General features: G+C 36.2%; 1 protein-coding gene across 4 annotated transcripts in view; it reads left to right on the top strand.

Annotated features, from left to right (window-relative positions):
* Nucleotides 1–26626, top strand: part of ITCH (itchy E3 ubiquitin protein ligase) — a 142936-nt gene extending 116310 nt beyond the window's left edge. For all 4 annotated transcript variants that reach the window (XM_045443679.1, XM_045443680.1, XM_045443682.1 and 1 more), the window contains 11 exons: nt 1625–1697; nt 2593–2664; nt 6957–7045; nt 8776–8935; nt 9175–9308; nt 9639–9779; nt 15584–15704; nt 16147–16251; nt 18821–18917; nt 22425–22497; nt 23180–26626. In XM_045443679.1, coding sequence (XP_045299635.1) covers nt 1625–1697; nt 2593–2664; nt 6957–7045; nt 8776–8935; nt 9175–9308; nt 9639–9779; nt 15584–15704; nt 16147–16251; nt 18821–18917; nt 22425–22497; nt 23180–23279 — 1165 coding nt within the window. In that variant the 3' untranslated portion in view covers nt 23280–26626. The remainder of the gene's footprint in view (nt 1–1624; nt 1698–2592; nt 2665–6956; nt 7046–8775; nt 8936–9174; nt 9309–9638; nt 9780–15583; nt 15705–16146; nt 16252–18820; nt 18918–22424; nt 22498–23179) is intronic.
* Nucleotides 26627–26924: the final 298 nt, after the last annotated feature.

The following is a 26924-nucleotide window of genomic DNA, read 5'->3' as shown; positions in this document are numbered from 1 at the left end:
AGCAGGGTTGGGGCAGAGAGAGAGAATCCCAAGCAGGCTCCATACTGTCAGCGCAGAGCCCAGTTGGGGCTCGAACTCATGAACCCTGAGATCATGACATGAGGTGAAATCAAGAGTCGGATGCTTTACCAACTGAGCCACCCAGGCGCCCCATATAAGTAAAATTTTGGGGGGGGTGCGGCTGGGTGGCTCAGTCAGTTGGGTGTCCGACTTTGGCTTAGGTCATGATCTCACAGCTGGTGAGTTCGAGCCCCATGTCGGGCTCTGTGCTGACAGCTCAGAGCCTGGAGCCTGCTTTGGATTCTGTGTCTCCCTCTCTCTCTGCTCCTCCCCCACTCATGCTCTGTCTCTCTGTCTCTCAAAAATAAGTAAACATTTAAAAAAATTTTTTTAAATAAGTAAATACATATTTTTTAAAGATAGATAGGGGGCACCTAGGTGGCTCACTCGGTTGAGTGTCCAGCTTCAGCTAAGGTCATGATCTCGCAGTTCATGAGTTTGAGCCCATGTCAGGCTCTGTGCTGACAGCTCAGAGCCTGGAGCCTGCTTTGGAGTCTATGTCTGCCCCTCCCCCATTCATGCTCTGCCCCTATGTCTCTCAAAAATAAACATTAAAAAACAATTTTTTTAAAGATATATAGATTAGAAAGGAAGAAGTAAAGCTGTTTTTTTTTTCATAGAGATAGCATAACTGTGTACCTAGAAAATCATAAGGAATCTAGAAAAAACTAGTAGAACTAGTAAGTGAATTTAATAGTGTTACTGGATACAAAGTCAATAGACAAAATCAGTTGTATTTTTTTTTTAAGATTTTATTTTTAGGTAATGTTACACCTAGTGTGGGGATCAAACTCACAACCCCAAGATCAAAAGTCACATGCTCTACCAACTGAGCCATCAGGTGCCCCTAGAATCAAGTATTTCTACTTTGAACATTTAGAAAATGAAATTAAAAGAATTCTAGGGCTTGCTTGGAAGCTCCATGGTGTCATTAGTGATCTAGGCTTCTTTCTTTGTGTTCTACCATTCCACACCGTGGGCTCTTTTCTCAAGGTTACCTCATAGTGTGTGATAGCTGCTAAAACTTCAGCTATCATAGTCGCATTGCAGGCTGGAATATGGAGGAAGAACAAACTGGAGCGAGAAAAAAATCCCTTTCCAGCTTTCTTTGCTCTCTGTAAAAGAGCCTTCCTAGAAGTCCTATATAACATTTACAGTTCTTTAGCCATAGTTAAGTCACACAACCATTCTGGGAAATGTGTCTTTATTCTAGGTAGCAGTCTGCCCAGGTAGATACCAGGAGTCTGATTTAAGGACAAAGGAAAGAAGGGATTTGGGGACAGGCGACTTTCCCAGATACAACCTCCTTTACTTAGTCCTGTTGGATTTTTCTCTATATAAAAGAAAATCCCACAACAATGTGTTTAAAAAGATCTGAATTTCTGTCTCTTTCTTAAAACTAGTCCTGGGAATTTTTTTTTTTTTAAGGTGGTGTTAAGAGTATGCTGTGCTACGTTATTTTTATATTTGACTCGGTACTGAAGGGGTGTGGTATTTTGCTTTCCTTCAATATATCATCTTACAAGCTGCTATATATGTATGTCATATTAACATTCCTCCTCAGAGACAATGGACCACAGATAGCCTACGTACGGGACTTCAAGGCAAAGGTTCAGTATTTCCGGTTCTGGTGTCAGGTTAGTTTCAGAACTTTTCTATACCCCCTTTTCTTTGTTATGTTGCTTACATTACACAGTGATTGTGAAAATAATTAACTCCTAGAAGAACTGGGAAAATAGGAAGCATTGGAATCTCTCTTCTCTATTTTTAGGGCAAAGAAATAGATTTATCAGATTATTTGTAGCTTCTGTTGTCCAGAAGAATAAATTTGAAACAGTTTGAGTAAAAAAACTGTTCTCCTTTCAGTATCCATAATTTTCAGATGGCAGCAATCTTCAAACAAATGAGTTAAAACATTTTGTGATTTATAGATTGTAACCATCCCCTTTCATATTTAACATTTGATATAAATGATTTTGATATATATAATTAAGAGGGGAGAAGACTTTGTTTTTTTGTTTTTTTAATTTTAATTTTTTAAAATTTATATCCAAATTAGTTAGCATATAGTGCAACAATGATTTCATTACATTCTATTTCGTTACATTCTATTTTTCCTGGGTATGGTCAATTCTTTCTGATATATAAATAAATACTTGCTGAATTAATGATTTCTTTATGGGATCTTAAAATGTACTAGTCAAAGTGTTACTATAATGAATATTTATAAACTTCAAACTTGTAATTAACAGGGGCTATACAAGCAAGAATAATCTAAATTAGCTTTTTGAAAATATTTATTTGACCCATTAAGCACTGCATCTGAGATCTTTTCTTTTATTTCTTACTTATTAAATGATCTTAATTAGCATGAATACTCACAAATGCATGGTTAAACATTATTGAAATAAATTCATATTCATAGTCTTTTTTCTGTAAACAAAGATAAAAAGTAAATAAAACTTTACCCTTTTAGTTTTTCGATAGGCCATTTTAAGGTGAGAGTTGACTTAAGTCATTCTTATGTTTCAGCAACTGGCAATGCCACAGCACATAAAGATTACAGTGACAAGAAAAACATTGTTTGAAGATTCCTTTCAGCAGGTACTGTTTTTTTGTTTGTTCATTTTTAAATTGTTTAATGTTTATTTTTGAGAGAGACAGAAAGTGCAATCAGGGGAGGGACAGAGAGAGGGGGAGACACAGAATCCGAAGCAGGCTCCAGGCTCTGGGCTGTCAGCACAGAGCCCGATGTCGGGCTTGAACTCCTAACCCATGAGATCATGACCTGAGTCAAAGTCGGTCGCTTAACCAACTGAGCCACCCAGGTGCCCCTAGCAGGTACTGGTTTTTATCCACTTGAGGGTTTGCCCCATCGCTGCCAGCCCAGAGCCACTTTTGGTTCCAAATCTAAATAGTTTGAACTTTTTGAATTGGAGTCCTTAAATTAAGTATTGCCAGCTGCATTAGTACTTAAGATTTAGGAACATGTAGATAGATATGTATGTGTATATGTCCTGTACTTTTGAAATGTCAGAGTAATTTCTTTTTTTTTTTTTTTTTAACATTTTTTTTTTAATTTTTTTTTTTTTTAACATTTATTTATTTTTGAGACAGAGAGAGACAGAGCATGAACGGGGGAGGGGCAGAGAGAGAGGGAGACACAGAATCAGAAGCAGGCTCCAGGCTCTGAGCCATCAGCCCAGAGCCTGACGCGGGGCTCGAACTCACAGACCGCGAGATTGTGACCTGAGCTGAAGTCGGACGCTCAACCGACTGAGCCACCCAGGCGCCTCATAACATTTATTTATTTTTGAGAGACAGAGTGAGACAAAGCATGAGCAGGGGAGGGGCAGAGAGAGAAGGAGACACAGAATCCAAAGCAGGCTCCAGGCTCTGAGCAAGCAGTCAGCACAGAGCCTGACACGGGGCTCGAACCCACAAACTGTGAGATCATGACCTGAGCTGAAGTCAGACGCTCAACCAACTGAGCCACCCAGGCACCCCAAAATATAATGTTTATTTATTTTTGAGAGAGAGAGTAGGGGAGGGGCAGAGAGAGAAGGAGACATAGAATCCGAAGCAGGCTCCAGGCTCTGAGCTGTCAGCACAGAGCCCAGGTGGGGTTTGAACTCATGAACCATGAGATCATGACCTGAGTCAGAGTTCAATTCTTAACCACTGAGCCACCCAGGCGCCCCCGAAATGTCAGAGTAATTTCAAGCGATGAGTTTCAGGTCTTTAAGCTATGTGTTTGGTTTGAAATAGATATTTGAGTAAGAAAATAGGCTTTTGGTAGACAAAAAGTCTGGAAATATCCATATGAACATTATTGGATGGGTAGAAAGGAAGAGGGGAGAAGACTTTGTTTTTTTGTTTTTTTAATTTTAATTTTTTTAATGTATATCCAAATTAGCATGTAGTGCAACAATGATTTCAGGAGTAGATTCCTTAATTCCCCTTACCCATTTAGCCCCTCCTCCCTCCTACAACCCCTCCAGTAACCCTCTGTTTATTCTCCATATTTAAGAGTTTCTTATGTTTTTGTCCCCTTCCCCGTTTTTATATTATTTTTGCTTCCCTTCCCTTATGTTCATCTGTTTTGTATATTTTTACAGTATGCATTTGTTATTCATAATTAAAAATCATTTTTTATGTAGGAAAGAAATTGGTCTTTGGTTACAATACCAAAATAAAAAGTATTTTTTCAGAAGTAGTCAACAAATTTTTTTATTGCCCTCAGAACCCAAGTTAATTTACTCTTACTTTTATTTTGCAACTTAACACCAACTGCAAATAAATGTTAAGTGATTTGGTTGTAAGGAAGATTAAAATGACCAATGAAAAACTATCTTAAAACACAAACACCTACTTAGTCCTAATTTTATAGCCAGATATGGATGTGATTTTTTTAATGTTTATTTATTTATTGTGAGAGGAGAGAGAGCAAGCTAGTGAGCACAAGTGGGGGAGGGGCAGAGAGAAAGGGAGAGAGAGATTTCCAAGCAGGCTCCATGCTGTCAGTACAGAACACAACACAGGGCTCAAACTCACAGACCACGAGTTCATGACCTGAGCCGAAATCCAGAGTCAAGTGCTTAACTGACTGAGCCACCCAGGCACTCCTGGACATAATTTTTTATTATCAAGTCCATGTGATAATTGTGGCAGTTACAGCTTCAAAATGAATGCAGAGGGAAAAGAGATTATCTGAGATGGTTGACAGATTGGCTGAGATACCTGGCTACTTGGTTTCAGAAACAGTAATGTACATTTCCTAATGGAACCTCAATAATTAACATTGAAGGGTAAAGCCAATTGGCATCCTCCTAAGTGGGAGCAGATAACTTTTTAGCAGCAGAGCTTGACTAAGAGCATTTCGAGAATTATGAATGATTCTCTTGATCTGATGTAGGTTTCCAAGGCCATTCCCCAGCCTAGTCATTACCTACTTCTGATTTTCATATTCATAACAACTGTGTAGTCAATCTCTGGTGGGCTGGTTTCTTGGAACATAACTTACTATTGTAGTGTTAAAAAGATGCAAAACGTCTTTAAATGTTTTAAATGGTTAAATGTCCCTTAATTTTTTGACTTTTGAAACCTAAAGACTATTGCAGAATGACAGACCAGGTGGTACTAAACAGTTGTTTAAAATTGTCACTATAGGAACACCTGAAAGGCTCAGTCAGTTAAGCATCCAACTTTTGATTTCGGTTCAGGTCAGGATTTCATGGTACATGTGTTCAGGCTCCACACAGAGCTCTGCACTGGCAGCATGGAGCCTGCTTAGGATCTCTCTCCCTCTCTCTCTGCCCCTCCGCTGCTCATGCTCTCTCTGTCTCTCAAAATAAATAAACACTTAAAAATAAAATAAAATTGTCACCCTAGATTTGACATCCATCAAATAAATGTCAAATATTTGAGAAAAATTTGATTGCTTTGGAAGAAAGACAAATCTGATAGCAAAATTAGCAACAAATGTTCTTTCTAAGTGGTAAAGTTGTTTTGCAGTAGTGTTTTTGCTCATGGGGGAAAATTTTTTTATTTAAAAAAATTTTTTAATATTAGTCATTTATTAAAGGTTACTACTTAAAAGTAGTTTTTCCAGGGAACAGCAAGTCTTCAGGTATCAGACACAGGACAAAAAGAACAACCAGAATTTCCAGGGGAACAGTCTTAGATTTGGGGGAATAACAAGAGAAATCAGTAACAGCCATAGGTTTGGGGGAGCAGCCACAGGGACAAGGAATAGCCCAAGGGAGCAAGAAACAAACCAATAAAAAGAAATGTTTTAACCTTTAATATCTTTCATTTGCAGTGCTATATAGCGAATATACTATTTGTAGAATATTTGTCATAAGCATTGAATTTTTTTGCTACATCAGGGATTTTTTTTTTTTTAGTGGGATATGAATTCATGTAACTAATGTATATGTTTTGTGGGAACTGAGCCCTGGCTGGCATAAGCAGGTTACTTACTGAGCCTCTCTGGATATTTAAATGTAAGAGTTCATTCTACTTTCATAAAATAGAGACATTAAATCCTCTTTTTGTCCAGGTCCGGTTACTTTTATTCTAAGAGTAATACTTATAATGTTCTGTTGGCCCAATTTTAGTCAAGTAATTACATAGTTTTACAAAGAAAAAACCCAAATGATCTATCTATTCATTATAGTTCAGTAATGGTGCTGCCCTTCAAATATGAAGATGATCTTATTAACCACTATAGTAGGACACAGAATTTGAGTATTTTTCCAGGTATTTATAAGTTTCCATTTCCAAAGTTAACTATATTCTTTCTTCAGCCACTGGTTTTCATTTCCAGGTTAGCCAGTTGCTAACGTGTACCTTTTAGCTATAAAACAAACCCAAACTTAACCAAACCAAGTGGTTTTTCCCACTCAAATGACCTAACAAAGGACCATGCCCATGGTTACTCTGCTCTAAGCAAGTGACAGAAGCAACTTTGTAAGTCAAAAGTAAGATTTTTTAGGGGAGCCTGGGTGGCTCAGTCGGTTAAGCATCTGACTTTGGCCCAGGTCACGATCTTGCAGTCCGTGGGTTCGAGCCCCACATCGGGCTCTGTGCTGACAACTCAGAGCCTGGAGCCTGCTTCAGATTTTGTGTCTCCCTCTTTCTTTGTCCCTCCCCCACTTACCTGTGCGTTCACGCTCTGTATCTATAAAGTATATTAAAGTATAGAGGTGTATAATACATAAAACATAAAACTTTAATGTATTTTCTGTATATGTGGTATTGACTAGATCACAAACATCCTTCTATGCCGTGGGGAATTTAGGTTACCTATAATGAAGAACATTTCAAACCTGGAAGTGGTGGAATGGTGTGTCAACAACTGCTTTTACCAATTCTTTTACTTTATTGTTTTGTAGATAATGAGCTTCAATCCCCAAGATCTGCGAAGACGTTTGTGGGTGATTTTTCCAGGAGAAGAAGGTTTAGATTATGGAGGTGTAGCAAGGTAGTGATAATATGAATACTCAGAACTTAGTTCCTTTCTTCCAAAGGTATCATTACACTTTGCTTGCAAGTATTTTCTCAATCTTATATTTCAGGAAAACGAAATGTAGCAAATTATTGTACCTTTATTATGCTGTAGCTATAGAATTTCAGCAAATGCTAATTCAGCACTTTCTAAGGTGCTGCAAGTTGATTTCCCCCACATCATTCATTTTAATCCTCAGGATAACCCTGTGAGATAGAATTTTACAAGTAATAATGAAGTTTAGAGACTCACCTAAGGCTTATAACTAAGCTCTAGAAATAAGCTTTGAATCATCAAACCAGAAGCCAGTGTTCAGTCTAGCACTTCATGTCTGTTCCACAGAGCATACAAGGTCCTGTAGCAATCAGGTTATTTTCCCCATCACAGATTACTGATACAGATAATGGCCCTTCAGTTCCCAACTGAGATTAATATATTTGTTTTAAGAATACAGAGGGCTATGTAAGATAGTTAAAATTTTTAAATTCAGCTCTCTTAATATTGGAGCTTCTAATCAAACCCTAGAAGATTGACTCAAGTAAGAAATTCCTTTGCTTATTCCATAACAATCTAGCACATCAGGTTAAATATCTGTATAGCAGTGGCAGTGTGGAAAGCAAGGACTTGGAGTCAAAACTGGATTTGAATCCTTTTTCTGCACTTAGTAGTACAACCTAGGGCAAGTATCTTCATCTTTAAAATGAGAATAGTCATATCTACTTTTCTAGGATTATTGTGAAGAGTAAAAATAGTGTTTATTAATGACTTAGTTCAGACCCTCTGTTTTTGTATGTTTACTGAATGATGGCTACATTTTAGTAGTTCTTATTTATGAATATATTAAAGTTCACATTTAAAAATGTGTGAAGTAATCACTGGGAAATAATAAATGAGTAGAAACATTTAATTTTGTGCAAGTTAAAGCTATTTCAGGAGGAGGGCAATCATTTATTCTTAATTAGAAAATCAAATAGTGTTAATAAGTAGAAGTAGCATTATCATCAGAGGCCATGAACTTTCCTACAGGAAAAGAAATCTCAAACACACCTGTATTGTCCCAAATGGATTCTGCCTACTGTTCTATTAGGCCCATCCAAGTTACATAGTCACTATAATCTTACGTTAATATTGGTTGGTATTTTCACAACACTTGAATTAGAGCTTCTCAGAGCATTTTTCTAACGAATGAGTGTCTTGAATTAAGTGTTTTATTGTCTTTGTGAAATTGGAAGTTTTTCCATATTTATCTAAGATTTAGAGAGCTGTGGCACTTGAGGAACACCATGAGGTTTAGGAACAGGTGGGAGTACTAGTAGACTTCTTTCAGCTGCTCCAACGACATGGGTTAATAGTGAATTTTAAACGACTCTATATAGTATTTCATTGATTCTAAGACTAACATTTTCATATTTAATGTCTCTGACATTGGGCTGTGTAATACAATTATAATTAGAAAAATTTTTAGTGGTTCATCAAGTAATGATGTCTTTTAAGTCGATGATGTCTTAGATTCTTTGAAATATAATAATATGTAGTGTGTAAATATCCTCTCTCTAAAATGGATGTTTGAAATGAAGCAGTAAAAATCAACAAGGAATTAGGAAACTGTCACCAGCTGAGGAATGTAGATTCCTGAGAACTTTGTAGCTCTGCTCTTTGATTTCTTGGCATGGTTTTTTTCACCCTAAATTTTCTTTTGTTTTCAGAGAGTGGTTCTTTCTTTTGTCACACGAGGTGTTGAACCCCATGTATTGCCTGTTTGAATATGCAGGAAAGGATAACTACTGCCTGCAGATTAATCCTGCTTCTTACATCAATCCAGATCACCTGAAATATTTTCGTTTTATTGGCAGGTTTATTGCCATGGTAAGTACAGATAGAGAACTGTGTTTACTTTGCTAATTCAACAATACTAAAGCATTATTTCTTTAACTCTCTCATTTGGAATTTTCTCATCACTAAGACATTTTTTAAGATTAGTTTGTTACATTTGCCCTTTTCCCAAAAATGTGCCCTAATAGATGACAAGGGAGCTTTAAGTGAAGAATTAATCTAACGTTCTATTATAAAATTATCATAAATGGTATTATTTTCTTCTTATATAGGCTTTGTTCCATGGGAAATTCATAGACACAGGTTTTTCTTTGCCATTCTATAAGCGTATATTGAACAAACCAGTTGGACTCAAGGATTTAGAATCTATTGATCCAGAATTTTACAATTCTCTCATCTGGGTTAAGTAAGTTTGTTTCCATTTAATTTATCAAAATAGAGTCTATATGCTTTCATTATGGTGCTGATAACTTACCTCAACTGAAAGCTTGTAATTGGTTTACTGAATTTAAATAATCTGTATTAGACTTGTCTCATTATTCAATATGATAAATTTTGCAGAATGTACCCAAGATCTTAGGCAAAAATGTGATGATTTAGAGCATAATCTTTCCAGTTTTCTTATTATTTTGATGGTATAGTTTTATAGTGATTATTGAAGAACACAATCCTTTACTTAAATACTTTTTATATGATTGAATTTGTATAACAAATAATGTTAATTTCATTTGTGCAGAGAAAACAATATTGAGGAATGTGGTTTGGAAATGTACTTCTCTGTCGATAAAGAAATTTTAGGTGAAATCAAGAGTCATGATTTGAAACCTAATGGTGGCAATATTCTTGTGACAGAAGAAAATAAAGAGGAATATATCAGGTGAGAGAGAATGTTCCTTTTGAAATAATGTAGCCTTTCTGTTGGGCTACAGCACATTGATAATTGCCTAGTGGTACTAGTGGACAGTATTTCAAAAAATATTGTTGGCCTTTTTACTAATCATTAAGAGAACTGTTCATGTATAATTAAGGACATGATTGATCACTTTCTACCTTACGAGTATGTTGAGAGAGGAATAAGAAAAGTGCTTATTCAAGTCAAAGGAGGGAGACATCATTTCATCTGGTTGTAACCATGGAGGTTGGGGAACCTTGAAGGTTGGGGAAGATTGAGTTGTGCAGAAATGAGAACAAGTTAAGAACAGAGATATGAAGGCTGGAAAGCACAAGTCACAAATAGTAAAAAGGGAAGCATGACGTGTGGTGGTGCTGTCAGGCAGCTCAGAGTTGATATCCCATTCTGCCATATCCTGCATTTCAGAGGCCAAGGAAAATAAGGAATCTTTAAAAGATGTGGAGGCTAATAAATTTAATAACCCTTAAGACAACAGTTAGAACTACATCCACGTGGTAGATACAGAAGCCAGATTACAAGAAATTAAGGACCAAATTCAGTAGACAATCAGTCTAAATTTCTCTTTTAACAAGTCTAGCAGCAAAATAATGAGAGAACAGATTCTTATGGAGGCAGCAGAGTAGAGAGACTATCCTGCAGGTTAACTCAAACTGAACTTTACACAGAATTAATCTAATGGATACTGATAGGTTTTATACCCCCTTTCTTGGTATATTTTCAGTTTAGCCACAATTTTTAATATTTATAAAGTGATAGAAAAAAATTTTGGTCATATAGAACTTTTACTTTTTCTCCAAAAGTGGGAGTTTTAAGGGTAGAAATAGTGCTAGATCTCTTTTAAATACCGGTTCTATAACCACTATGCTATCTAACACCAAGTCATTGAAAATAATCTCCAGTTTATATGCAGATATGTTTGTAGGGAATATTGTAAGATCAGATAAAATTTATAAGTAAAATAATTTATTATGTATCCTCTTATGCTTTGCATTCATTCATACTTTAGTCTCAAGGGTCATTAGTTTATTCACATATTCTCAACACCAGTTCTGTCACATCAGGATTAGTTTTCACATATCTGCTGCTTCTTGAGTGCCAGCTTCTGTCTCTTGCTTGGTTTTCTACTTTTTAAATATTAACATATTCACTCCAGCCTTCTGTGATTAGTATTTGCATAATAGATCTTCCTCTCTTCTTTACTTTTCAGTCCTGTCTGTGTCTGTATTTAAAGTGTGTTTCTCGGGATGCCTGGGTAGCTCAGTTAAGAATCCAGCTTCAGCTCAGGTCATGGTCTCACAGTTTGTGAGTTCGAGCACCACATCAGGCTCTGCGCTGACCGTGTGGAGCCTGCTTGAGATTCTCTCTCTCTCTCTCTCTCTCTCTCTCTCTCTCTCTCTCTCTCTCTCCCCTCTGTCCCTCCCCCACTCATGCTTTCTATCAAAATAAATAATAAAAAAAAAAATAAAGTATTTCTTACAAGCAGCATATTCTTGCGTCTTAACTATTGTTATCCAGTCTGATAATCTTTGCTTTTTAAATGCAGTGTTTAGGGGCGCCTGGGTGGCGCAGTCGGTTAAGCGTCCGACTTCAGCCAGGTCACGATCTTGCGGTCCGTGAGTTCGAGCCCCGCGTCGGGCTCTGGGCTGATGGCTCAGAGCCTGGAGCCTGTTTCCGATTCTGTGTCTCCCTCTTTCTCTGCCCCTCCCCCGTTCATGCTCTGTCTCTCTCTGTCCCAAAAATAAATAAACATTGAAAAAAAAAAATAAAAAAATAAAAATTAAAAAAAAATGCAGTGTTTAGTGTATTTACATTTAATATGATTACTGATATGGTTGGACTTAAGTCTGTCACCTTGCTATATGTTTCTTATTTATCCTAATTTCCTTTTTTCCTCCTTTCCTGCCTTTAATAGAGTAAATTTTAGGTTTTATAGTCTGTTCTGTTGGATTTTTTTTTTAAGCTATCCCTCTTTAATTTTTTTAGTGACTGCTCTGATTATCATCTATATCCTGAATTTCTCACTTAAGACTATATAACTTATGATTGATATTATATTACTACTTGTACAATGTAAAAGGCTTATAATAGTGTAATTTTAGTTATCTCTAGCCGTTTGTGCAATTGTTGTCATATTTCTTACCTTACAAACCACATAATACTTTATTACCTCTTGCTTTAAGCAATTACTCGATTTTTTTTTTTTTAGTTTTTATTTAAATCCAGTTAGTTAACATACAATGTAATATTAGTTTCAAGTGTACAGTTTAGTGATTCACCACTTCCATACAACACCCAATGTTTCTCACAAGTGTACTCCTTAATATCCATCACTTGTTTCTCCCATTCCCACACCCAGCTCCCCTCTGGTAACCATCAATTTGTTCTCTGTAGTTAAGAGTCTATTTCTTGGTTTGCCTCTCTTTTTCCCCTCCATGGTTTTGTTTTTGTTTTTTTTTTAAGTCCACATATGAGTGAAATCATGTGTAGGTATTTGTCTTTCTCTGACTTATTTCACTTAGCATTATATACTCTCTTAGTTCCACCTACATCATTGCACAATTACTAGATTTTTTTTTAATGTTATTTATTTATTTTGAGAGAGAGAGTATGAACAGGGGAGGGGCACAGAGAGAGAAGGAGAGAGAGAATCCCAAGCAGGCTCTGTTCATTGTCAGCGTAGAGCCCAATGTGGGGCTTGATCCTACAAACTGCAAGATCATGACCTGAGATGAAATCTCAGTTTAACCAACTGAGCTACCCAGGTACCCCCAATTACTAGATTTTTTAAGAAATTAAGAAAAAGTAGTCTTTTACATTACTCACATTATCATTTCTGGTTGTCTTCATTTCTTCCCACAGATCTATTTTTCCATCTGGGATCAGTTTTAAAAACTTCTGTATAATTTTTCTCTGTGCAATTGCTGGCAATAAATTCTTTCTGCTTTTATCTGAAGGCATCTTTATATCACCTTCAGTTTTAAAGGATATTTTCATCGGATTTAGAATTCTAAGTTTATAGGGGGTTTTTTCCCTCATTTTTAGCACTTTCTTTCAATAATGTCATTCTGTTATTTCTCTTATTTTTGATATGTGAGCCATTGGGGTTTTTTTTATGTTTTTTTCTGAATGTCTGTTTTCTGTGGTTTTTCAAAGCATTTCTCTTTAATTTTGCTTTTTTGCATTTGACTCTGCTGTACCTAATTATAATTGCTTTTATATTTATCCTACTTGGCATTTGCTGAGCTTCCTGTATCTGTGATTGATGCCATTTCAGCCATTTTGGAAAATTCAGGGACTGGATCTTTATGGATGTTCCTTTTGCTTCATTCCTTCTCTACATACTTCGGACTTCACTTAGATGCGTGTTTAATCTTTGATACCATCCCATGGTTCTCAGATACTCTATATATTTTTTACCTTTTTTTCTGCCCTTTTAGTTTGCACCATTTTGATTGACCTACTTTTGAATTCACTGCTCGTAAGTCCATTCAATAAAATTTTCGTTACAGATACTCAGATATTTTGTAATTTTCGTTTGGTTCTTTTAAGGGTTTCTGTGATGAGAATCCCCATCTCTTTACCCATTTTGTCCATCTTATCCTATAAATTTTTTAATACATTTTAATAGCCTTTTAAAAAGTCTCTGGTGGGGCACCTGGATGGCTCAGTTGGTTGAGCGTCCGATTCTTGATTTTGACTCAGGCCATCATCATCCCATGGTCATCAGATAGATCCCTGCATCAGGCTCCCCAATGAGCATGGAGCCTGCTTGGCATTCTCTCTCTCTCCCTCTGCCTCTCCCTTGCTCATCTCTCAAAAAACAAAAAGAAAAAAGTCTCTGCTAACTTCAACATTAGGCTGTCTGTGGGCCTAATTCTATAAACTTTTTTCTTTTATTATGAGTCACATTTTCCTGCTTCTTTGCAGGCTTTTTTTTTTTTTTTTTAATTGTGGATGATACATGGTAGACTCTGGATTCTTTTTTCTTCCTCTGAAGAATATTGACTTTGTTTTGACAGGCAGTTAAATGAAGGACAGATCACATTGATCCTTTCTTTGGAAGCTTGCTAGAGCTGGTCTATTTCCATTTTCCCTTTATTCCTAAAACATGGTCCTTACTTCTTACAAGGAAAAGCCTAAAGTGTTTACCATGTAACTTTGTGAGATGTAAACTCTAACATTCTATCTCTCTAGTACTAGGTAACTGCTGAAATTTCTGCTTGGGTCTTTGGCTTTTCGGTTTTTGCTTTGCACAGGGTTCCTTGGAGTCTCATCATGCTACACACATGTATTTAACAATCAGCTAAGGATTTGAAGTAAATTCCTGTGCAGATTTGGATGGGAGTGCCTTCTCTTTGTGTTCTTTCTTTCTGGTATTTTTACATAACTGTTGACAGCTTGAAGCTCCCATCCTCAGGTTTCCTCAGCCCAATAAGACTGTTGCCTTTTATTTGAGCTTCATTCTCTTGCGCTCCATGTAAACTGGGAAGTGCCCTCAGGAGAAAAGCCTATTCATAATGCAAATCCTTCAAGAATCTAATCCCCAGCAATTTTTGCCTGCCTTTGATTTCTCTCTGATGCCTTCAAATAGTTGTTCTATTATAATATGCCCAGAGTTTATCATTATAATCACCAGGCACATTAATCCACTACAGCCTATACTGCCATTTCCCAAAATTTCAGAGGCTTCACAGTAAACTTTAGGACTTTAGTTATCATAAGTTATCGTCAAGTGATCAAATGCCTAAAATACCTATATTTGTTTGCTCATTAAAATTGTTTAAAAAAGGGGGCACCTGGGTGGCTCAGTTGGTTAAGCATCCAACTTTGGCTCAGGTCATGATCTCCTGGTTCATGGGCTCAAGCCCCGTGTCAGGCTCTGCTGACAGCTCAGGGCCTGGAGCCTGCTTCAGAATCTGTCTCCCTCTCTCTGCCCCTCCCTTGCTTGCATTCTCTCTCTCTCTCCCTCTCCCTCTCTCTCTCTCTCTCTCTCAAAAATAAATGTTAAAAAAAATTTTTTTTAAATAAGTTGAAATCTAGAGTATCTACTAGAGAATTTTCATTAAAAAGTATTTTCAGGGGCGCCTGGGTGGCGCAGTCGGTTAAGCGTCCGACTTCAGCCAGGTCACGATCTCGCGGTCCGTGAGTTCGAGCCCCGCGTCGGGCTCTGGGCTGATGGCTCAGAGCCTGGAGCCTGTTTCCAATTCTGTGTCTCCCTCTCTCTCTGCCCCTCCCCCGTTCATGCTCTGTCTCTCTCTGTCCCAAAAAAAGTAAATAAACGTTGGAAAAAAAAAAAAAAAATTTTAAAAGTATTTTCATTGAAAAAAATTGCAAAGGGAAAACCTCTAAAAGAAGCTTAAGAGATGTTTGCAATGTATGAACCCTTTTTAGATTTTGATTGAAGCAGTATGTTAAAAAAAAAACTGAGTCAATCAGAATTTGAGCACCGAATACTTGGCTATAAAAGAATTACTGTTCACTTTTTTGTGTGATAATAGAATTGTAGTTATTTTCAAAAAGAGACTTATAGAGGTACATGCTGAATTATTTGTGTTTAAAATTAAAGTATATGATACCTAGGGTATGGGTAGGGGCATAATGAAATAATATTGGTGGTGTGTTGAAGCTGGGATATAGGGTTCATTATATCCTACTTTTATAAATATTTGAAATTTTTCATAATAAAGTTTATAAAAACTATTTTTACACTCGGAATTCAAAGGTAAAATCTAAACTTCCTGATAGCTCTTTTAATATTTATTTACCAGAATGGTAGCTGAATGGAGGTTGTCTCGAGGTGTTGAAGAACAGACACAAGCTTTCTTTGAGGGCTTTAATGAAATTCTTCCCCAGCAGTATTTGCAATACTTTGATGCAAAGGAATTAGAGGTAATGAGTTTTTCTTATTTCCTCTGCAGCATGCTGGTAAATAATGCCTTCAGGTGTCTGCTTTCAGCTCACTTTCTCATCTTTGTGTTAGAAGTAGTATTTTTTATGCTGGCAGGATGTTTTGAAGCTCGCTGGTGGTTAAAAAAGTCCATAATTTATCCAAGTATATGAAAGTGTTACCCCCAAGAAAAGTATTGCTATCAAAACCTCTCTACAGTGAGTGACTAATTTGCCTGAGTATGTGTATATATAACACCATCTGTGGAAACTTAACCTTCATAAGCAATGTGGACACCATTCCTGACACACAGGTTATAAGCTAAAGCCTCCTGATTAATTTCTTGAGAGTTGCTGAATAGTAGTCTTTTCTTCTGTATATCAAGAATTTTTACATAGGTTGTACAGTTACCTAAAGAAATCTTTTTTTTTTTAATCTCCAAAGGTCCTTTTATGTGGAATGCAAGAGATTGATTTGAATGACTGGCAAAGACATGCCATCTACCGTCATTACACTAGGACAAGCAAACAAATCATGTGGTTTTGGCAGGTTTGTCTCAGTTTATTTCTGTTGGCAGACACATTATAATTTTTTAGAAATTGCTTACCATGTATGGAAAAAGTCACAAAACAAAATGTCCTACTGTATTCAGGCCCTCATTCCATCCTATGCATTATAGTAAATGAATATATTACATAATAGCCAAATTATGGAAGTAGCCCAAGTGTCCACTGATAGATGAATGGTAAAGAAAAAATTTGTGTGTGTATATGTGTGTGCATATACATGGAATATTACTCAGCCATGAAAAGAATAAAATCTTAAAAAAATGAAATCTTGCCGTTTGCAACAACATGGATGGATCTGGAGGGTGTAATACTAAGTGAAATAAGTCGTTCTGAGAAAGACAAATACCATATAATTTCACTCATGGAATTTAAGAAACAAATGGACAAAGAAAAAGATAACCCAAAAACAGACTCTTAACTAGAGAAAACAAACTGATGGGTACCAGAGGGGAGATGGATGGGATATGAGTGAAAGAAGTGAAGGGGTTTAAGAGTACACTTATCGTGATGAGTACTGAGTAATGTATAGAATTGAATCACATATTGTACACCTGAAACTAATATAACACTGTATGTTGATTATACTGGAATTAAAATTAAAAAAAAAAAAAGATTACAACAGCATTTTTAAAAGACTATTTCTGAGTAAGCAACACACACTTTGCACCTTTGCCCAGAGTATAAGACCTCTCTATATGATGGTTCTCCTGCATTTGATCTAAATGCTTTTGGAATGTTCTAGAACAGCCTAAAGTATGATTTTCATCATTCATACCTCACTAAGAATTCTATAATTCAGAAGGCAAAACTTAAGAGGGTGAACTGGTTTGGAATCGTAATGGTGTCTTCAAAAAATGTCTGCTATAAGGACATGAGAAGATGCCCAAATCACTAATCATTAGGGAAGTGCAAGTCAAAAGCATAATGAAGTACCATTTCATATCCATTACTAGCATGGCTATTATCAGAAAATAGAAAATAATCATCCTTGTTGAGGATGTTGAGAAATTGGAACTCTTATATATTGCTGATGGGAATGTAAAATGGTGCTCCACTTTGGAAAACATTTTAATGGCTCTTTGAAAAGTTAAACATAGAAATTAACGTGACTGGCAGTTCTCCTAGGCATACCCAAAGAAGTGAAAGCAAGGACTCAAATACTTATATACCTATGGTCACAACAGCATTATTCACAATGGCCAAAAGGTGAAAGCAACTTAAGTGTCCATCAACAGATGAATGGATAAACAAAATGTGATATACATATACAATGGAATGTTATCCAGTCTTAAAGAAAAAGGAAATTCTGGCAGGTTACAACAGAATGAACCTTAAGGATATAATGCTGAGTGAAATAAGCCAATCACAAAAGGACAAATATTGTATGATTCCAAGATTCCATTTATATGAGGTATCTAAAATAGGCAAATTCATAGAGATAGAAAGTAGAATAGAGGTTAACAGAGGCTGTTGGGGGTGGCCAGAATGAGGAGGTAACAGTTTTTGTTTAGGATGATAAAGTTCTAGAAATTGTGGGAGTGGTTACACAACAGTGTGAACATACTTAATGCCATTGAATTCTTGCTTAAAATGATAAATTTTGTGTTATATATACTTTACCACATTAAAAAAAATGCCTCAGGGGCACCTGGGTGGCTCAGTCAGTTAAGCATCCGACTTCGGCTCAGGTCATGATCTAACGGTTTTTGAGTTCAAGCCCTGCGTTGGGCTCTGTGCTGACAGCTCAGAGCCTGGAGCCTGCTTCAGATTCTGTGTCTCCCTCTGTCTGCCCTTCTGCCACTTGCACTCTGTCTCTCGCATTGTCTTAAAAATAAATAAACGCTAAAAAAAAATTTTTTTTTAAATGTCTCTTATGTAAAGAAATTCCTAAGAAACTCGAATGAACCAAACTTCTATAGCAAATAGGATTAGAATTTTAAAATATTTGACAAAAAAAATATCTACAAAAAAAATAATTTGGCTGGACCAAAATACTTGTGCTACAGGCTAGAAAGCATCCTCCAGAAACCTAATGTTTTGAGTCAGAGTTGTAGGAGTTGAAAGGCACCTGATTGTGGCAGTGTATAGCTGCACCAAAACCTAGAGAACATTGAGAGAGAGAGGTTATTGGGAAATATCTGGGTCAGAATTCTATGAACTTGATTTCATTTGTTCATGAAACCAAAAAGCTCATACTGACTCAGGCTCTGTGTCCTATGTAACCACATGAATATGCTATAGGACAGATCTGTGGGGAAAAAGAACGGGCTGCTCTGGAAGAGCTAATCTTGAGACTTCATGAGTAGGGAACTCTTAGACCCAGGGCACCTTTCTTTTTTCTATCTCCTTAAAAGGATGTGGTCCTAAGATTTATATAGGGGAAAGTTGATAGGGCTTTGACAAACATGGACACGGTAGTGGGTATAGTCATTATCTAGTGCATCTAACACTGGGAGTTCATTTGAAATGATTGTTTTTCATTCTTGTGTATGCTAAATGTAACATAAGACCTATATATCTCTTTACATGTGTTTTTTTTTTTTAAACAGTTTGTTAAAGAAATTGATAATGAGAAGAGAATGAGACTTCTGCAGTTTGTTACTGGAACTTGTCGATTGCCAGTTGGAGGATTTGCTGACCTCATGGGTATGTGAGACAGGATCACTTTTCCTATACAGAAAATTGTTTATCACGCTGCTGTTACATCAAATCAGTGTGGATAGCTCAGGAATAACAAAGAAAAGAATAGCCCTTTTCCTAACTAGTCATAGTTAACCTGGATTTGTGTAAACTTTTAAATCACTTTGTAATCCTTACCTCTAGAAGTTTTTTATCTTAAGACTAGATCCCACATTTTAACTTCATAGAATAGTGATCTTACTGACCTTCTATATGTAAATCTGTTTGGTCATTCAGTCATTTGGCAAACATTTTAGTGTCTCCTATGAGCCAGGCACTGTTGGTTGTACTATACTATATTTTAATGATGTGTTTAACATTCTTCTCTATTATACCTGGAGCTCCATGAGATACAGAGCTCTATCTTTTTATTTCTGGTGTCTTGCATAGTGCTTGTCACATAGTAGTTACTGATCAAAATGTATGTTGTTTGGAAATGAATGACCATGGAAATACTTTTGTGACTGATAATAACTTAAGTAAATTCAAATCTTTAACACCAGCATAATGCCACGTACCATAGGAGAAAAGAATTTGTGATCCCTAAGCCTGCTTCAGCTGAAGCAGAGAGTCAGAATTGAAGAACTAAGTAGGCAGTGTTGGATACAGTTACTTTAAAAGCTAGACCAGAAGAATTTGGACATTATTCTGAGGGTATTGGAAGCTCTGAAACTTTTTGAAGAGGAGAAAACTTGCTGAAGCTGCATATTATGAAAATTTGATAGCAAGGTATACCATGCATAGGAAGAAAATATTGGAGCAATGGTGAGAACCTGATCTTAGGAGATGGAAATAGAGATGGAAAAGAAGGCATAAATGCTAGAGAGGTTCCAAAGTTAGAAGAGGACTTGAACAGAAGATGAGCTAATAAAGGAAGAATGTCCAGGATAAAACCATGTTTTGAAAAATGAAGAAATAGAGTTGTGAAGTGTAAAGAACATGGTTTAGAGGTATTGAGGCAGGATAATGATTGGCTTAGAACCTCTTGAGTTCAAAGCAACTGCCAGACAACCAAGTGGAAAACCAGGGGAGCAGAGGGGCAGTTTAACAGGTGTTGCTCATATGAGTTTAGAGGTAAGAGTAGAGAAGGAAAGTAGAGTCATGGGAGCAGTGATGGTTGAAGCTATTAGAATAAGTTGGTTTATGCAGAAATCGAATTCAGAGATGCTTAGAAACACCTGTGTTTAGGGATGAGCTAGAAATAGCCTAGAGGCAAACTTAAAGGCGAGTCCAGAGAGTGAAGAGGAGAAATAAATATTCTGGTTTCTCAGAAGCAATATGGAAGAAGGTTTTTAATCCAGTGCTAGCAAGGTCTCAGAGAAGGATTATTACTAAGTAAGTTTTTGGAGAGGGGCACCTTTGAGAATGGTCTCTAGATTGAAAAAGAAAAACCATGTTGGTGGTTGGGGAAGTAAGGTAATGACCAAAATGAGGAGAAAATTGGTACCAGTTTCAGTGTAAGCTAGATCTAATCATTAAAGAGATGAGAACTAGGTCTGCTTTTAGAAGTAATATTTGGAGTTAGGTGGAGCTGTTTAAATCAACATAGGAGGATACCTGTGGAAGGCAGAGATGAGATTGTGCTTCATACAATTTTAGAGGCCATCTGGTTGAATCTTCCAGTCAGTGTAGGAAGAGAAAGTTGTTAAGAGTGAAGTATATAATTTAATGTGATAGTTCTCAACCCTTGACAGATCTGACATCCCATTTCTATAACAAATATTTATAATCTCCTCTTTAATATTCTGGAATGAAATTGGTAGGTATGAAATAAAAGTGTCTACAATCTCTAAAAAATATACATAAACTTAAGCACCAACTAAAATTTCTAAGAAGTGACTCATAATGAAATAATATTTATTTTGATACATATGTATTTGGGAACAACTGTTAGAAGACACTAATTAGTAAATACTTGTTCCTACTTAAAAAGACTTGGGTTTAAGATAAGATCAGAGAAACCTTTCTGTATAAGAAACACTAGAATATGAAAAAAGAGAACAAGAAATAATTGACTTAAATAAATATGATAAGAAAAAGAGGGAAATAATCTAAATGGAATAAGGATAATAGACCTGCCAAAATAAATTACAGATGATCAAAGTGGAGAAAAATGAGGTAGTGTCTGTGATGAAGTTCCACCACAGGCCAAGGCTCTGATTGATTAAAAAGTCCTCAGAGATCATACTATTTGAAAGTAGAAATGGGTTGAAAATAGGAACATAGGTACAAGAGTCCACATAGAACTTGTTTGGTTTGGGGACAGTGTTAGAAGAAGATTGAAAACAACAGGCAACCCAAAATAATTTCAGTGTATATAATGTATACAACTTGATGTCTTAACATTCCATAAAGTTTTAGAAACTTTCAGGATGATATGACATATTTGTAAAATAGCCTTTATTAGTGAAATTCACTAAAATTCCTTCATTTCCTATTTCTCTGTTTTAATTTTTGACTCTGTGTCTGTTGAATGTAATCTGGACTCTTCCGTTAAGTATTAATTAGTACTATTAAAACGTTCCATCTTTGTGGTTAGAAATGCTGTAGTATATCGAAAAGAGAGAATGTTTAGAGTAAATTAACATAATTTTGAGGTTAATTATTGAATAATTTTAACTAGCCTTTTGCACAATAACCATTTCTTTACTAGGCTTTTAGCATAACTGTGCAAACACTTTGATACTATAAATCAAAAGTACTGCCAATTCATATATGTACTGGGTTTAGTTGAGTAGGTCATAAGAAAATTCATTGAGTATGACTGTCTCACACATTATAGAACATTTATTTTGCCTGGCACCCTATAATAATTAAAGAAGTCGTAGCACCACTAATCATTGTGACTACAAATGATTATTTCTAGGGCTTGGTAGTGACCTTTTAGAAAACCAGTGCTTATAAGGTCCCCATTCACTCTGTCTACAACAAAAGATAAATGAGAGGCAAGAACTGAGTGTAAGTTTGTAAGGGTATGTTCTATAGGACCTGTAAGCACAAGCATTGTTAATACTGAATTAACTAGGTTGTTTACATTTTATAAAGTTTTAACAATTTAATGTTTAAACCAAGTTTTATTGTGTAAGACAGTGGATTGTAGTTTCCCTGTTGTGTTTAAAGCTAAAATTGAGCTTTTTAGGTGTTCTGTTATTATTTATAGCATTCTATTATTCTGGCAAAAGAAAGCTAGATAAAATTGCAATTTCTTTAAAAAAAAAACTGGATTTTCTTCTCTTGGGCATACATTGACAAATTGGTTCTCAAACATTAGCACTCATCAGAATCATCTGGAAGCTTGTTCAGACACACACTGCTGAGCCTTATCCCACAGTTTCTGATTCCACTTAGTAGGCTTTGGGTGGGGCCTATGGATTTGTGGTTCTAATAACTTCCCTGGTGATGCTGATGCTGCTGAACAGAGAAGGTCACAATTTGAACCACCTGAGTATCAGACTGTTGATTTCACTGTTTTAGGGAGCAATGGACCACAGAAATTCTGCATTGAAAAAGTTGGGAAAGAAAACTGGTTACCCAGAAGTCATACCTGGTAAGTAAAATCAGAAAGAGTTGAAAAAATAGCCTTTTCCCAGTTACCTTGTAGGTATTAAAGCCTCTTGGAAATTGGAAATGAAATATTTTTCCCCATGGTGTTGAGTTATTTTTAACAGCTTTATCAAGGTATAATTTATATACCATAAAACTACTAAAGATTATAAGGTTATTCATTTAAACTCAGTGATATTTAGTAGATTTACAGAGTAGTAACAGTTAACCAGTTTTAAGTTATTTCTGTCACTCCAAAATGATCCCTTATGCCCACTTGCAGTCAGTCCCATTTCCCACCCCTGAATTTTTTTTGTTTGTTTGTTTATTTTTGAGAGAGAAACAGGGCTCGAGCAGGGGAGGGGCAGAGAGAGAGAGAGAGACAGAATCCGAAGCAGGCTCCAGGCTCTGAGCTGTCAGCACAGACCCTGAAGTACTTGGCCATGTGTTGTACGTATACTTGTTACTCTGTCCCTCTACCCTGAAAAGTAAATACTGTTATTCCCAAGTTACCAAAGAACAATCCAAAATTCAGAAAGGTAAAAGCACTTGTTCAAAGCCCAATGACAGAGCTGGGATTTGAACCCAGTTTTGCCTTACTTTAAAACCAGTGGTGTTGTATGCTACACTGGTCATATGATTCTTTATATATTTCCCTTTCTCAAGCTAACAATTCTTACTTTTAGTTTTAACCGCCTGGACCTGCCACCCTACAAGAGCTATGAGCAACTGAAGGAAAAGCTGTTATTTGCCATTGAAGAAACAGAAGGATTTGGACAAGAGTAACTTCCGAGAACTTGTGCCACCAAAGGACAAGAACTTATTTACAATGTTTGTCCTTTTCCTTCTCTGCTTGTTGCACATCTTGTTGTAAAATTGGGCTGTGACTGTTTAGAGAGTTATTTGAGTATAAGTAAGTTAATGTTATCATTGAGATTTATCTCCCAGTGATTCTGGATTTCTACTCCATGTTTCCAGAAATCAGATTGCAAATGACTAGTCGAACCTTACTTAACATGAGATTTAACAGCAATGAAATCTGCCTTGTCTTATTCCACTAGATTGTTACCTTAACAACAGTTTTGTATACATGTGTCAAAAGTCGCTTGGGAGTAGATTTTTTCTTTTAGAGACTTCTGCAGATATGCAGGGAAGTCCCTTGGTAAATGAAATATGTAAGATCTTCCTATTAAGTCTCTTGGTAAGAGGTATTGGTTAAAAGTGCAAACTTAACCCAGCTTCTGGGGATGTGAGCAAACTTCTGGCTTGTGCTCTCCCTCTCATTTCAGCCTGGCCTGACTGTTTTTTCTTCCCAGAGCATGAATCCATGCATCATTTTGCTGTTACCCCTGGAAAGTGATGCAAAACTCTTGCATCTCTCTACAAAGTAGTTTTGTTAATTTGAATTCAGGGAGAAGTTGGTCCCAGCCTGCAAATGTCCATATAACTCTCTTCATTTGGAAGTTTGATTGTTTTAATTGCCTTGCAAATACTAAACTTTATAAAAAATATTAACACTGTGCTTCCTTCACGGTGGTAGCTAAATTCATCAAAGGCCATCATTGGCAATTTTTGTATGTTATTATATATAAATTCCATCTATAATTTTATCATAACCCAACAACTTCAGTTTATTAGTTATTGCTAGGGAGTTCAAGTTGTAACTAGAGTACTTTCCAGTCCAAAGAGGGAGGTCAGTGAAACATCCTCTACATTACATTTACATAGGGAGGGAGAGCTGTGGTACTGGCTAAAGAGATGGGAGTAGTACATTTAATAGCAATACATTTCTAGTAATCACAGAAATGTATTCTGTGTGTGAATTAAAAGTCTTCAAATTTAATCATTTCTCTGACACCTTGGAGTAATCTTTTCCATTCTTTACATTGTCCTGAGTTGGATATCCTCTTCACTCATAAAGTTTTAACAGGTTTTTCCTTGTTTTTCCCATGACTATTTAATTTCAGACTGCTCCATTAGTATCTGATTAAATGCACTTTGAATGTCTCTGTAGTTAATTCTTTTAACTTGGCCTAGCTTAGACTCTGTCAGGGTGGCTGCTGTCAGAGGTTTGACTTTATGGACAGTGGGATGAAGCCTCAGCCAGCTGAGTGCCTATCACACACAGTTGAACCCTGAGGACAGCCTCATATAATTCATGAAACAGGGCTTTGGTAGGTTTTGGTAGCATAGCAGGAACAAGTAGTACTGAGCCAAAAATAAGCAGAGAGTAGCAAACCCCTGGTCCATATGGAAAGAAAATGGTTTTTCTTTGTCCCTAACTATTTGTCCTTTCACATCCTGGAAGCAACAAAAACATTTTAAAACTTGTGTATCTGTACTCTAAAACACTGCCATCATAAAGCAGACCTAAGTGAGTAAAAGGGTTGCCTCATCTAGAAATTGTTAGTGTAAAGGTGGGGGAAATTAGGTTCTCCCCAACCCTATCTTTGTTTTTTTATTCCATATACTCCAGGAAATGTATGATCTCTAAAAGCCCTGGTTTCCAAAGTAGGGACTCTGCCTTTTTGTTGGTAGGGGGGAAAATGCTATTGCTTTGTCTTACAGAGCGAATGTCTGCCAACTATCCATTCATTATATAAATCTGAACTTTGGTAATATATGGCTGTGGAGATTAAGCCTTCTATAAAGACTTACTATTGAGGCGAATTCTCATTAAAATGTAGTTATCTACAATATTTACTAGAGATTTATAAGATTAAATTAAATAATGTAAGAAAGTAGACTTGTTTTTGTTCTACATAATGCTTGATGATTCATTTAGGGACCTAGAAATATTGTGTGAAAATGTATAAATATCACCCAAAAGGCTTTCTGCCCTATATTTTTAAAATACAGAATAGTTATATTTGAAGTAGCCCTGGCCCTAGTTCTATAGGGCTTGGCTATTTAATATTTTTATGGAAGAAACGTTTAGTTCTGGAAAAGGTAAATGCTTGTATATATTTTTGCAGCCTGGGATCTCCCTTACTCCATTTCTTCCTTTAATTTAAGTGGCCACATGTATATGTCTTCCCTGCTGTGTTAGGAAAATGGGGGCTGGATATCCCAAGAATCAGAGGTTATATAAAAATACTACAAATAAGCAGCAGACATAATTTACCTGCCAAATGCTATTTTAAATTTTGGTCCAAACTGAACATTTGGAAATAGATTTATTGTAAGTGTTCAATTAGAGCAATTTCTTAAATCTGAACTAAATTGCTTTTAGAGTCCTTTTTCTTTGTAAGCATTGTAAATGCTAATAAATCCTGGTTTTGGGGTTTTTTTTTTGTTTTTGTTTTGTTTTGTTTTTTTTTTACTGCATGTTATGTTGAAATAAAAACAAAGTAAAATGAGCAATTGCCTTATTCTTCTGCTCTTTTGGGAGATTGGGGAAGGCAGCATTTCACAGCCTGGGTCAGGAGGGAAGGACCTCACTTGTTTCAGATAGAGTGGTTTGAAACTGATCCAGCAGCTCATAATAATGAATTCCTGCTCTTTTATGAACTTAAATCAGAGTGCAGAAGAATCTAATTTCATAAGACTTACAATAACTCTATTTAAAATTCAGGTACTAATTTTTCATCAAGAGATTGACATACCAATGTCAAATCATCAGAAATTTAAGTGAAAAATGACTCGCTCACAAAGATTGCATCCTAAATGAACTATTTCAGTCAAGCCCACTCTGCCACTTTTTATTCATCTGATTAATAATCTAAAATGTTATCAGGGATGACTCATGGAATTAGACTTCTCTATTTCTATATCCTTCCTTGTTTTGGCTGTAACTGTATCTGAACTTCTTTAGGTTTATTACTTCTACTTAATATTGTTGGTATCTCCAGCCCCCTTATTTTTTGTTTTTCTTTTAGAGTTATTTACAAAATGATCTGTATATATGCTATGCTTTCATTTACTAAAAACAGAAAATGGCAGCACTGGATTGTATATTACTGTATTGGAGTTCCTTTGTTTTCTTGAACTGTAATTTCAAATACTCAGGTAACTCTACAAATATCACAGGGAGTCAAGTGCTCTTATAAAGGTCCTTCAGGGGGCTGCCTCACTTGCATTTCCTTAAAAGATGTAAGACTGTGTTTATAATTAAACTCTTTTGGTCCTTTGCACACTGTTATGTTAGTCTTGAGTAAGAAGGTTTTCCTCACCTGCAGCAAAAAAAAAAAAGCCTTCTTTCTGTGTGAGTTGTATAGATTTCTGCCTCTCTGTCTTTGTAAGTGCACAAGTTATAGCTGGTCTGTACTGTGGAGTAGGTAGAAAAAAACTGGAAAGACCCACTGAGGTGAGATTGGATTTGTTGCCTATGTTAAGAAGAACCAAGATGAAGACCTCTCCTTTTCTAAAACAAGTAAAGGTGCTCTAAGACAGGACCCAAGCATGGGTGCTGAATAGAAAACCACCAGCTAG

The sequence above is a fragment of the Leopardus geoffroyi genome, chromosome A3 (genome assembly GCF_018350155.1).
Source record: "Leopardus geoffroyi isolate Oge1 chromosome A3, O.geoffroyi_Oge1_pat1.0, whole genome shotgun sequence".
NCBI lineage: Eukaryota > Metazoa > Chordata > Mammalia > Carnivora > Felidae > Leopardus > Leopardus geoffroyi.
The sequence above is the reverse complement of the archived record's forward strand: the minus strand, read 5'-3'. Positions and strand labels throughout refer to the sequence as shown.